This window comes from Sinohyriopsis cumingii, chromosome 7 (assembly GCF_028554795.1).
Source record: "Sinohyriopsis cumingii isolate HCF-2022 chromosome 7, ASM2855479v2, whole genome shotgun sequence".
Classification (NCBI taxonomy): domain Eukaryota; kingdom Metazoa; phylum Mollusca; class Bivalvia; order Unionida; family Unionidae; genus Sinohyriopsis; species Sinohyriopsis cumingii.
This window is the reverse complement of record NC_142967.1, coordinates 135759295-135772823: the sequence shown is the minus strand read 5'-3', so window position 1 is coordinate 135772823 and position 13529 is coordinate 135759295. Positions and strand designations below refer to the sequence as shown.

At 34.3% G+C, this 13529-nt stretch overlaps 1 protein-coding gene across 1 annotated transcript in view; it reads left to right on the top strand.

Annotated features, from left to right (window-relative positions):
• The window catches only part of LOC149796197 (E3 ubiquitin-protein ligase MARCHF8-like), a 30111-nt gene extending 19842 nt beyond the window's left edge, over window positions 1–10269 (top strand). Inside the window, exons 2-4 of the mRNA XM_089964206.1 lie at window positions 723–921; window positions 1681–1853; window positions 9713–10269. Coding sequence (XP_089820332.1) covers window positions 723–921; window positions 1681–1853; window positions 9713–10069 — 729 coding nt within the window. The 3' untranslated portion in view covers window positions 10070–10269. The remainder of the gene's footprint in view (window positions 1–722; window positions 922–1680; window positions 1854–9712) is intronic.
• Window positions 10270–13529: the final 3260 nt, after the last annotated feature.

Sequence of the window (13529 nt, the reverse complement as noted above, 5' to 3'; positions counted from 1 at the left end):
GGTAACCTTTAGGAAAGCTAGTAGCGCCTGCCTCTTTTATGTTTGTTGTTGTTGTTGTTGTAGGGTTTAACGCCATTTTTCAGCACACGATAGGCTATACATGGCTGCCAGTATTATTGTGGAGGAAGAACCCAGAAAAGCTCCGGAAAGAACCACCGACCCTCGAGAAGCTACTGGCGAGCTTTCTCACATACCCACATTAGCCGAATCCGAGACTTGAACCCACGCAGACAGAGGTGAGATGGCAGTGATCCGTAACGGAGAGCGCTTTAGACCTCTCGGCCACTCGGGGCCCCTATATTATGTTTGTACAGATGCGTCAGTCTTTTTTACCTTAGTATTTTATGTTGTCAGCCTAAAGCCTAAAATAGTGTGAAAAATAGATCACTGACGCAATTTAAGCATTTTTATTCATAATATGGTGAGTAACATGTCAACCGATCATCGACTTTAGCAAATTTCAGGTAATCCTTGTTTTGTGCGTTTGTGCACACATTCATCATACATTCGTCTGGAGAGACCTCAAGCAGGCGTCTGGTTGAATAAGACTATGCAACGTCTTCTAAACGATCAAATCGTTAATAAGACACTGTTATGCGCAAAAAGAATTTGTTTCAGGTTGGTAGGTAATGATTTTTTTTTAAACGATTGCTAAATTTTCCAGAAACTGTTTGGAAGACTGAATCATGATGAGGTGATAACTTTGTCAGTTTAATTTACAGTGTACCCCTACGAGTACCCAGGTCTCTCAAGAACTTCTTCCAGACACACCAACTCAGTCTCTAAGTGAGAACTCAAGAAGCGACATAGTAGGAGTATCTGACCCACCAACTGATTCTTGGACCAAAGTATTTTATTCATCGTCGTCGTCATCATCCGTCAGCGTGTGTAGAATTTGCCAGGATGACTCGCTGAATTCTGGTAAGACATAAGAAATCAACGAACAATTAAAGCATTAAACAGTTTCAACGTATACGTTACATTATTGCTATTAGCAGTGGTAGTAGTTGTAATATTAATATTAGTAGTCATAGCATCTCTCTGTCCGTCTGTCTGTCTGTCTGTCTATGTCTCTCTCTGTTTCTTTCTTTGAGATTCTAATGTATTACTTAACTATGAATACCCAGATGGTGCTATACATACATACATACATACATACACATGCACGCAAACATGCACATAGATACATACGCACGCAAACATACATACATACATAAATACATATGTATAGCGTACTGTAAGTCCATTAATGTCAAGCTATGTTCCTATCTTTTCTGTATTAACGAAAAATTAACTGAATGAAATCTCTTCTGTAGAGGAAATAAAGAAAGTCAGTCAGTCAGTCAGTCATACATACATACATACATACATACATACACATGCACACATACATACATACACATGCACGCATACATACATACATACATACATACATACATACATACATACATAAAAAGATGGATAACTACACAAACGGATGGATGGATGGATTGGTTGATTGATGAAATGATTCATAATTTCATTGAATGATGATTAATTGATGAATGGATTGTTGGATTAATTTTCAATGGAACCAAGACCAAATCAATGAAGTGGACGATAAACGGACGGACAGATTACACAAAGTAATGTAATGTCTTTAGATGATTACTATTTGTAATGTCCAACCTTTTTTCTCAGGTGAGAGACTCAGCGTCAGTCACTGTGACTGCAAAGGGAATCTGGGCCAGGTTCACCGGTCGTGTTTGGGTCAGTGGGTCCGACATCGAGGTTCCAATCGTTGTGAGATATGCCATGGAGTATTTGCTGAGGCCACCCCACCTTCTTCCCCTCTGGGGGTGAACCAGAGAGAGGTGAGAAATGAGTTCTCTCTCTCTCTCTCTCTCTCTCTTTGTGATGATCCCATCATTTACATGATATTGTTACGATTATGAATATCGTTTATGACGTTAGTTGTCGATGTGTATATATATATATATATATATATATATATATATATATATATATATATATATATATATATATATATATATATATATATATATATATAACCACTCTATGGACTTAAATGAAGAAATAGAAAAGAGCGAAAACCAACACATTAAAAGAAGTTAAAAAATAATTTTTTTCCGAAAATAATAAGTGCACATTTAAAAAGAACTTACAGTATTGCGAATTAAATCTCAAACAGTTCAAAAAGTTCTATCACCAGTCTTTATGAATAAAGTTCTGATTAAATTCCAGTGGTGTTCGAAATTAGTTCCAACACAGAATGTGTTCATGTACCTTTAGTATCCCTCCACTTGGAAATGTACCAACAGTCTTTTGATGAATCACAATAAAATGATCCATAATATCCTTGTCTAAATTCACTTCAATTCCAAGAAAATGTTTCTGTTCAAGAATATTATTGAAGAGCACCTTGTATTTCTTGTGAATACTAAATACTAATTTGAATAAATAATTCCACCCAAATCAAATTCTCAACACAACAGTACAAATGATTCAGCTAAATATGTTAAATGCAAGGAGTAATTTCTCTAGTAAACAACTATGGAGGGGGATTACCGCCATAATTATGTGCGTGTATTTCCCAGTATTCCTTGATGCATTATTGTAAATGGCTGCGTGCAAGTGCTACTTTTATAATTCTACCAATGTATATTTATTTTCATTGATGCAAATTGGACGTGGCAGTTCGCAAGTGCTCCTTTCCTTCTGCATTATTTTAAATGACTACTTGCAAGTACTATATTAATAATTCTAGTCATGATTTTTTTTCATTGATCCAAGCTAAAAATTGTTGCTTGCAAGTTTTTTGATCTACTTTCCTCCTGCGTCATTGTATCTTGCAATTTGCCAACTAGTGAATTGATTCAGTAGTTTGTCGTATCACAAACGCTATGTCAGTTATTACAAATTTTGTATATTATGTTTATAAACTTTACAATTGCATCATTCCAACTACTGTTTTCATACAGATTTGGCCTTGCAACGATGTAAATACTAAGTTTTATTAGTATCGTCTTTGTTGTCCAACTCGTGTCTCCATCTGTTGTCATAATGGCATACTAGAGATTAGCATGGCGTTATGACAACAGACGGCGCTCTAAATTTCTAAAGTTTTCCTTTACTATGAATAATGAATGCTCCCCACGGAGCTTTATGACATTCATTTTGTGTCGATAACTCTTTCAGTCCCTTTTTTAAGATGTACGTTAGCAACAAAGTTTTATTCGTCTATAAAACCATATGCTTTCTCGAAGGTCTAAGTGATTTATAGCACCTTACAGAAACAAAAACGCATACAGTACAGCAGGGTGGTCCATCTTTTTCAACCCCAGTTTTCACGCACTTAAGTATTTACCTTCACCGTTTAAGAAATTTACTTCATAGTGATATCTCTCATTACTTTGGAAACATTAGTTAATTTAGTAAGGATCAGAAATTATATATTCCCTTGTACGTTTCTTAACGAGCTTTCATCAGACGAACCCTGGTTGTAAGGATTATATTGTACGTCACCCATTTTGACGCACCTCACAGACGTGTATCTTTTCCTGTGATACTCTTGTACATAAGCTCCCGCGAAAATAAAATATTTCAGAGCAACATCAGTAGCACATTAAAAAAAAGGTTTATAGGTAAAATGACATTAAAAAATTGAGCATTCCTTAAAGGTGTTCTTATTCGTATCACGATCTTCAGTTTGGAACATATATTGCCACAAAAACCGAAATAATCAAACCGAGGAAAATCATGATCGTATCATGATAAAAATGTTTACTTGCGATTAGAAAGATTAGATGTAGTGTACAATTATTTTCCAATACTTAATTTGCATTGTTAATGTACAGAAATGCAACATTTGAATGTATTTATGTATATAAAAAAAACCACAAAAAACCTGCTTTAAAACTGGTTTGCATCCTTTAAAACTTTTGTCTCTAAAAGTGGAAATAATCAGAGACAAAAGATGTTACAGGAGTTTTTACTTTTATCTATTGTAATTCTTACCATCATCAAACCAATTAAAATTAATAATTTGGTTCAAGAATATTTAAAATATAAATATAGCACCCTTGGGTTCTAATTATTCAGCTTTAAAGAATTTTTGAAATATGGATGTAGTGACGCATGATTCTAACTTTAATTGTGTTGCTCTTTGCAATATGAAAGTAGTTTAGTGAATTATCTATGATCAAAGAAAGAAAGAGAGAGATAATGCACCAAAACTGCATATTTAATTAAGTCATTGTAATTGTATACATGTATCCTGGGTCAATGAGTGTGTTTTGGGACAGTCTTCAGCACGTATCAACAAAAGAATTAACTCTACTCATCTTACTCGATAATTATACAGGGTAGAATTTTACCGATCACTGTCGTTTTATTTGGTTTTATTCTGTTTAATTTCTTACAGGTATCCTGGGTAGTTGAGGGTGTTTTGGGAGAGTCTTTTTTTAGGGTAGACATGGGGTCTTTCATTTGGTGATAAATACCAATATGGGAAGATAAAATAAAACTCCTGATCTTACTCGATAATTAAACAATGCAGAATTGTACTGATCATTGTCTTTTTTAAGGTTTGATTCACTATAATGGTATACATGTATCCTGGGTAGGTGAGTGTTTTCAGACAGTCTTGTGCTAGCCCCATTACTTTCAAATAGAAAGATAGTCAGAGACACACTTCAACAACGGTTGTTTTCACTGCAACGGGAGAAGTTTCCAATGTTGCCAGTGCAATATAGCACCTTTGGGTTCTAATTATTCAGCTGCTCTTTATCACATTAAGGTTTAAAAACAAAAACTTTAAAAGAATTTTTGAAATGTGAATGTAGTGACAAATGATTCCGACTTATTAAGTGCTCTTTGCAATATAAAAGTAGTGTAGTGAATTATCTATGATGAACGAGAGAGAGAGAAAGCGCACCAAAACTGCATATTTCATTAAGTTTTTAATTGTATACATGTATCCTGGGTAGATGAGCGTGTTTTGGGACAGTCTAAGGGTATATCCTTCAGCATGCACGTATCAACAAAAGAATTAACTCTACTAATCTTACTCGATAATTATACAGGGTAGAAGTTTACAGATCGCTTTCCTTTTATTTGGTCTTATTCTATTTAATTGCCTACATGTATCCTGGGTAGTTGATGGTGTTTTGGGACAGTATTTTGTTGTTTTAGGGTAGTCACGGGGTCTTTAATTTGGTGATAAATACCAATATGGTGGTGGGGGGGACTCTCTTGATCTTACTCTATAATTATACAATGCAGGATTTTACTGATCAATTCCTTTTTAAAGTTTGATTCAGTATAATGGTATACATGTATCCAGGGTAGGTGAGAGTGTTTTCGGACAGTCTTGAGCTAGCCCCATTACTTTCAGGGTGACAGATAGAAAAATTAAACTGTTGGATGTCTAATTCATGCATAAGTTGTTGGAAATAATCAAACATAAAATTTTATGGACATATTTGGGGAGGCAAACAAGTGTTAAAAACATTGCCTAAAATTTTAGAACAGTTTTCGCTTTAATATTCGTCAAAGGAATAGACTGTGGAAATCTTGAGGACGCACACATTATGGTCAACAAGTATTGGCTGCTTGACTTGGTATTAGGTAAGGAACCGACAGTCTACCATATTTCTACTAAATGGCTTTTCAAATGGTCAAATGCAGGAATAGGTTGCAGATGTGCCTTATATATCTTCTGATTGGGATTTCCTACCATTTGACAGGTGTGACTAAATCTTTGGTACTTATAAACATCATTTTTAATGTTCTGCAAATAAAAATGATTCAAAATCTTGTGATAAGTCTTACTGACACCAAAATGATCAGCTTAAGGAGATTTATGGGCTTGACTATGCATTTCCTGTCTATATGACTTAGGAACAACAATTTGTTTGCTCACTGACCACTCATCACCAGCAGGTACACCAGGCGTCTCCATTTTCTCATAATAGCCCCATTTTTCACAAAGTAACAAACTGGTACTTATGTGGCTTTAATTTATAAAACCCAGTCTTGTGTCTTCTCTGAGGAATAATAGTTCCTGGGGGCATATAACTCACATTAAAATGACTTGCATGCTTATAAAGTAGCTGTTACTTTCTGCTCAGATATTTTACAACTGCAGTCAGAAATTGGATAGTGGTTTCTATTATTCCGTGAATAAACTAACTTATTTATGAATCTCTCTCTCTCTCTCTGTGCTTAGTGATTAAGACATTAAAATTATGGAATTTCAGTAGGGATAAGAGGCCAAATTTACAATTTCATCTCAGGTTCATAAATATAATAGTTTTGTGAAGGTCAAAGTATCGGAAAAACAAATTAGCAAATAAAATATAATCCTTTTCACGGTCGTTTGCTCATAGCAAGTGCAAACATCTTGTTTTTATTGCCCACAAAATAAATTCATCAAAGAGTGTGCATTTTTGTACAGTATATATATTGAAAACAGATCCAGCAATGGAATGAGTTTGGGGATTAATTCTGGACACAGACACTAGGGAATATAACCTGACTGTTCTTGAGTCATAATTTACAAATGTATGTGGTACACAAAAGGTAATGTGTCTTGGCCAATCCAGAATTTACAGTTTTAATTCCTCAGAATGAGCAATGATGAATGTATGTCCTATCCAAAAGCCAGATTGTGTGAGAAGTATATCTTCATTCATGTTTTATTTATGTGAAAGTAAAAAAAACAAAAGGGATTCGTAAATATGTTCTTAGAACAATGTAACAAGAGAATCCAGGTATTTGTTCCTTATAATTGCCTACCTGTATGATAATTTTTGTTTCAGACTAATTCATCTAACAATATTGTTTTTATGAATGCCGGTTTAAATGAAACTTTTTTTCTTCTTATATTTCCTATGAAAAGTTAAACATAGGACTGTATATTGTTTTTATTCATTTATTTTGCTTTATTGCATAGTTGTATTTTGCTGATATTTTTTGTGTCATGACAATATTAGCTAACATTTTAAACAGGATAAAATAATGATAAAATCACAGACAAATGAAGATGTTTATATGGGGTGGTGGGGGTAGTGGATGCTACAACAGCCTGAACTGTGACTAGCCTTAAAAACTTTACAAGTTTTTTAGAAAAGTATGTGGTGTGTGTGTGTGTGTGTGTGTGTGTGTGTGTGTGTTGTATTCTTCTAACAGAAAACAATCACATCTGTAGAAGATACATGTAAAAAAAATATTAATCTTTTTAACTACTACGTTAATTTCATATCCAAATGTAGCAAGCACTTTTAGTACCGTACTGTTGCAGTAATAATACAACGGTAGCAATGTTATTTATATTCAATATATTATATTGTTATAATTGCTACCAAAGGAGTCTGATGTTTTATGAGTGAGGTACCATACAATCAGTCATCTTATCTGTACTATAAATATCGCTTCATATATGGATGAATACGGTTTTAAATAATAAAAACGTTTGTAGTTTCCTGTTTGATATCAGTCGAAATAAAGTATTTCATAATTGTATGGAAGTGTTCTTTATGTTTACATGTAGAAAATATATTTCATACTCTTAGAATTTCTTTTCTTATATAATGAAATAAGTTCATATTTTTGTAGCATACATGCTTTGTATGTGATGTCCTTCTTTCGAGTCATTTGCCTCTTGCTGTTGTATTGGAATTGGAGATTTAAAATGAAATTGGAGATATGACATACTTGTCACAAACAATTAGTGACAATACTCGCTGGCTATTGCATAATCATCCATGCCATACATATATAAGAATTATGTCTAATTTGTCTAATTTGACTATTTACCTTACTTCTTGTGTTATATATATATATATATATATATATATATATATATATATATATATATATATATATAATTAAACTGCCACTGTAAACTGCATATGCTCTAAACTGATGTCATTTTGAATGAGAATACATAAACAAATTAGGGCCTTGAATCCTACATGTAAGCGGCTACCCTATTCTGCCACCGTAAGGCAGCGGTAAATTAAACAGAAAAAAATGTTCAAATAAAATGGGGTGGGAAGGATTAACAGAAATATAACGTTGTGTAAATACATCTAATTGTATTACAATTTGATACAATTAATTTGTTTTGTGCTACTTGCAGGTCACCTCTTTTCTGAATGTTAATACTCTGAGAAATCAGCTGCTGTAATTTAATTCGAATGATATTTTAAATAAGACGCCCAAACATGCCGTAATGGTATAACCTGTTGTTGCTAGGGTCAGGGGAGGAGTAGTCGTTTTGTAAGAAATTGACGTGACACAGCAGCATATGTTGTCATAATGAGACATTATTTTATGCTAACTTCCTTGATTCTAACTTGCAACGTGCTTGATGCTACATTATAGTCATGATTTTGGAAGGTGCAATTTGTGAAACTTGTGATATAGCAAGTTTATAAATGGAATGTTAAAACTTGTAATAACTGACATAGCATTTACCATACGACAAAAAACAGAATCAGTTCAGTAGTTTGCAAATTGCAAGATACAAGGACGCAGAAGGAACGTAGATCTAGGCACTTTCAAGCAGCCATTCACAGCTTGCATCACTGAAGAATAAAACATTAATGAATAGAATTATGAATGTAGCACTTGCAAGCGGCCATTGACAATAATGCAGAAGGAAAATAGCACTTGCAAACTGCCACGTATAATCTGCATCAATGAAGAATACAATATGCATTGACAGAAATATAAAAGTAGCACTTGCAAGCAGCCATTTACAATGGATCATCAAGGAAGATTAGAAAATACATGCATATAATTATGGCGGCAATCCCCCTCCATAAACAACATCATAAACCCCTTTACCCGACATAGGTCGCAATTACCGTTTTGAGGAAATATTTGTCACTTAATGGAATTTTCCATTTTAAAGTATTGTAAATGGTTAACAAGATAAAACGTGGTACTAAAATTATAATAAAGAATGAGGTAAACATCAGGTACAACATAATATTATATGGGGAAATTACAATGTTCCAGACTCAGACTAAGATAAAATCTGTTTATATTAATAATAATCTGAATACTTAATCCACAGTCATAGTAAAAATAGTAGCTATGTATTATTTGTTTACCAGAATCAAAACAAGATCAGTGTCCCTTATTCAGGTATACAAAGAACTCAGTTTTGGACAAGATCAGTGTCCCTTCTTCAAGTATACAAAGAACTCAATTTTGGACAAGATCAGTGTCCCTTATTCGGGTATACAAAAACTCAATTTTGGACAAGATCAGTGTCCCTTATTCAGGTATACAAAAAACTCAATTTTGGACAAGATCAGTGTCCCTTATTCAGGTATACAAAGAACTCAGTTTTGAACACGATCAGTGTCCCTTATTCAGGTATACAAAGAACTCAGTTTTGGACAAGATCGGCGTCCCTTATTCAGGTATACAAAGAACTCAATTTTGGACACGATCAGTGTCCCTTATTCAGGTATACAAAGAACTCAGTTTTGGACAAGATCAGTGTCCCTTATTCAGGTATACAAAGAACTCAATTTTGGACACGATCAGGTCCAAAATACACATATACATAACATAACCATGGGAAAAATAACAAATACAAATTAAAAAATTAAATAAGCATAAAAAATTATTATATCATGGTCAAGGGTATTTGACGTAAGTGATACCGCTAATTTTATTGTTGCTTCTTTTACAGACCCTGACAACGTTGGCGTGGCAGTTGGAGCGATTCCACCCTCTCAACAGACGAAAACGCGCAGCCTTTGCTGCGATTGTAATTTTCTTGCTTCTAGTGACCGCCGTTACTGCAGTTCTTACTGTAGGGGCCGACAGGGATTTTAAGGATATCACATCGAATCCCTGGAACTCAAAAGAAGACGTAAACAAGGCGCATATAGTCTTCTCCATATGCGTGTCATTTCTGTTTTTCTCCGGGACCCTTACTTTAGGGTTGATGCTACTGTGGTTGGTTCTTGAATGTTGCTATATCTTGCAGAGGAGGAGAATCTTGGAGAGAGCTATAGAAAGGATGATTGCGGAGAGCAATCTCTGAGAGAGAGAGAGAGAGAGAGAAATAACTGATTTGTGTATTTGCGTATTTGTATGCATAATAATGATTAGTGTATGGTACAATATGATAACTGCCATTAGTATATATTTCAATTATTTCAAATTTAATAAAACATTGTCAGCAGGATGTAGTTTAAAAAAATGCCAGCTCCATTGTAGCTTGCTTTCTTTGGGAATAAATATCAGTTAATTGTACAATTTAACTTTCTGCAGCTCGCCATTCTTTTAGCATTTCCTTATCAGTAAATATGTGTGCACTTAACAAAAGCTATAGACTGGTATGCATAGGTTTGTCCTTATGAGCAGCAGAGGAGGCGAACAGACCACTTGCTGGAAGGTCCATTTTTGAAAACTAAGGCGTCCGAAAAAATGAACAAGGGTGAAGATATCACTGCTGGAAAGTTTATTTTTGAAAACTAACGTTTCCTACCAAAACGAAAGTCAAAAACGTCAAACTCATTTGTTTACCTGTCGTGACACTTAGTTGAGGTCGCGCCTCCTCTGCTGCTATAATTAGATCATTATTATATCAATAATGGCACCTATTGCTGAATCTTAATACAGATTAGCTCGAGAAAGATTAGAAGAAATCAAAACGTTTTTGCCTGTTCGTGATTCTCTGAGACAAAAACCTCAAAAACGTCAGGAAGCACAAGTAGAATTTGCAGAGGTACAGAAAAATTATTTAAACCTATTCCAAAGGTTACTGAAAGAGTTGCAGAAGCTACTGAAGGTCTTAGTCCAACGTTAGAACAAACTGTTAAAGATACTAAGAAAACAAAAAAAAAAAAACATTTTAAATACACTTCCAACTGATATGGCTGCTGTTCAGCCTCCTCCTATAGGTGAAGAAATTGATGAATCAGCTGATTTAAAACAATCTATAGAAAAAAGGGAGAAAAACTAAAGGGAAGAAAAGGTGTTAAATTTATTGTAAAATTGACTGATAAAGGTATTAATGAGATCAAACCTCATACAAATATAGTTGAATTATTTGCGTTTGCTGTGTTAGGTTATGCTCGAAGAAAACATTTTTTAAAAACTAGTCATGTTAAAGGTGTATGTCGTAATACATGGTATAATTGGGTGTATTTTGTTGATCAATGATTTGATCGGATAGATAGTGACGATATAAACTACATTAATTATGCTAGGAGAATAAATAATTTTTCACGGCAGTTAGAAGATGAGAAACAAAAACAGCCAAGGCTACCAAGACAATCAGAACCACAACCTCCCCAGCAAGAACCTTCCTATCAACTTCCTCCACCGCAGCAACAAATAGAGCGAGAACAATAAAAACCAAAATCTCCTTCACGAACTATTATTCGGTCACAATCAAAACTACAACTTCCTAAACAAAAGAGTCAGAAATAATTGACACTAAAAATAAATTTGCAACTAAAGGTTTTAATGATATCAGTAATTCAAGATACGATGAATTAGTAAAAGTTGCCGCACGGGGGTACCGTCAAACGGAAAAATATGCAAAACTTAGATATATTGATATTGGAAAAGTAAAGATGATTGGGTTAAAGATGTATATTCCATATCTACTAACAAACCTGTCAAAGAGGATGACTCGCTTTGTCTTGATTTTAAACGTATAGTAAAAATACAAAAAAAGATGAATTTGAATCACTACTACCAGCTGAAAAACCCGATGACGAAGAAGAATTTTATGATCCAGAAGATCCTCCCGGCGCTACTGGAAGTGGCTTTTCTACTCAAAGAAGTGGTCTTATTACTTGTCCTGACAGTGTTCTTTCTGACGTAGATAGATTAGAAGTTCTGATAGGAGGAAAACATGCTGGAAATAATTCGCCTGATATTATTATAGAAATATCTGATATTTGTCGAAGATTATTTACTGGCGGTATTATGGTTATCAATGTTTATAGTTCTCTCATCGATGAAATTGTTGATGATTATCACAGCGACTAAACAAATAACTAATTAATCAGTATGTAATTTAAAAAATGATTATACACACTGCTCAACGTGGACCTGTAATGGTTAGGGTAGTAAAATCACGATTACCAACTTGCAAAGCCATTTACGGAGAAGGACTCGGTGATACTGTTATTGTTGTGTTTTTTTCTTCTCAAAGGGATGGCCCCAAAAGCAATATCGATTGTAAAACAATTAGGAATGAAGGCTATTGATGCTGTTCGTGATAAAGGCATCGATTTTATTGGTAATCTTGCCGGTAAAGCGTTCTCGACAGTCAAGGATACACTATCTCAATTAGTACGAAAAATCCACAACCACAAGTAAAATTATCTAGTAGTGAAGTTATGCCTGTAAATGTCGCTAAAGCAATAAATCAATATGCAAATCAAAAACTAGCAAAATTGGCTGTTAATAAAGTGCCTGCAAATGTCAGTAAAATAATAAATCAAGCCGCAAATAAAAAACTATCAGAGTTGGCTGGTGAAGCAAGAAAGAAGTATAACGGCAAATTTAATAGCAGGAAGTGGTCTTCGTGTTAGACGATAACAATTATACGGAAGACCCTCTTCTGTAAAGGGCCAAAAAAAGATGACATTGATTTGTCAAATTACGCGACTAAAGATTACCTCGCTGATATTATGAACCTCTCTGGAGTTGACAGAGATAAAGTTGTTATTTCTCAGGATAAATATGGTATTTAAAAGACGAGCAACATCAAATGGAACGATATAGTTGGTAGAGTTCTCGGTGCTACTACGGATAACATTCCAGTATTTACTTATGCTGGAAAAATCAGAGACTCAAATATATCATTCGCAACTATTAGAAATGAAATTGTAAGAAGAGTTGCTAATCGTTTGCAAAACACAGGTGATACAATGACAGGCGAACTCAGCATGAACGGAAATAAGATAGCTGTTTTACGAGATCCAACATCTGATGAAGATGCTGCAACAAAAATATATGTAGCTACAGTAGATACTAAATTATCCATGCTACGAGCTGAGTATTACGTTCACGTAAATATATTTTTAAATACTCGAAGAAATTTTCAAAAACTCAATAAAATCGCAGATGATTTCTTTTGTACCCCGTTGACTGCTGACGTGAAACTCGTTGATATTAAAACAGCTATATCAGAAATTGAAAAGATTAGAAAAAAACTAGAAGATCTCATTAGTGTGATTCCTGATATCGTTAAAAAAAATTATTCTAATTAAAATCCCCCACAGGCAGATTAACAACATAGTATCATCAGGATTCTCAACATGGTCACAGCAAAATAACACCATCAAACATGCTGCAGAAGTCACTGGCATGTTTAGGCTGTCTGTGTTCAGCGCTGCAAAATTTAAGATATTTAGTACGTATCCATGGCGGCATTCAACCGATAATTTTTCTGGAGTTGTGTCTGTCATATTAAATAAAGGAGATGAAGAAATATTTATTCTGGAAGCAGCTGATAAGAAATTAACTGCAACGTCTTACTG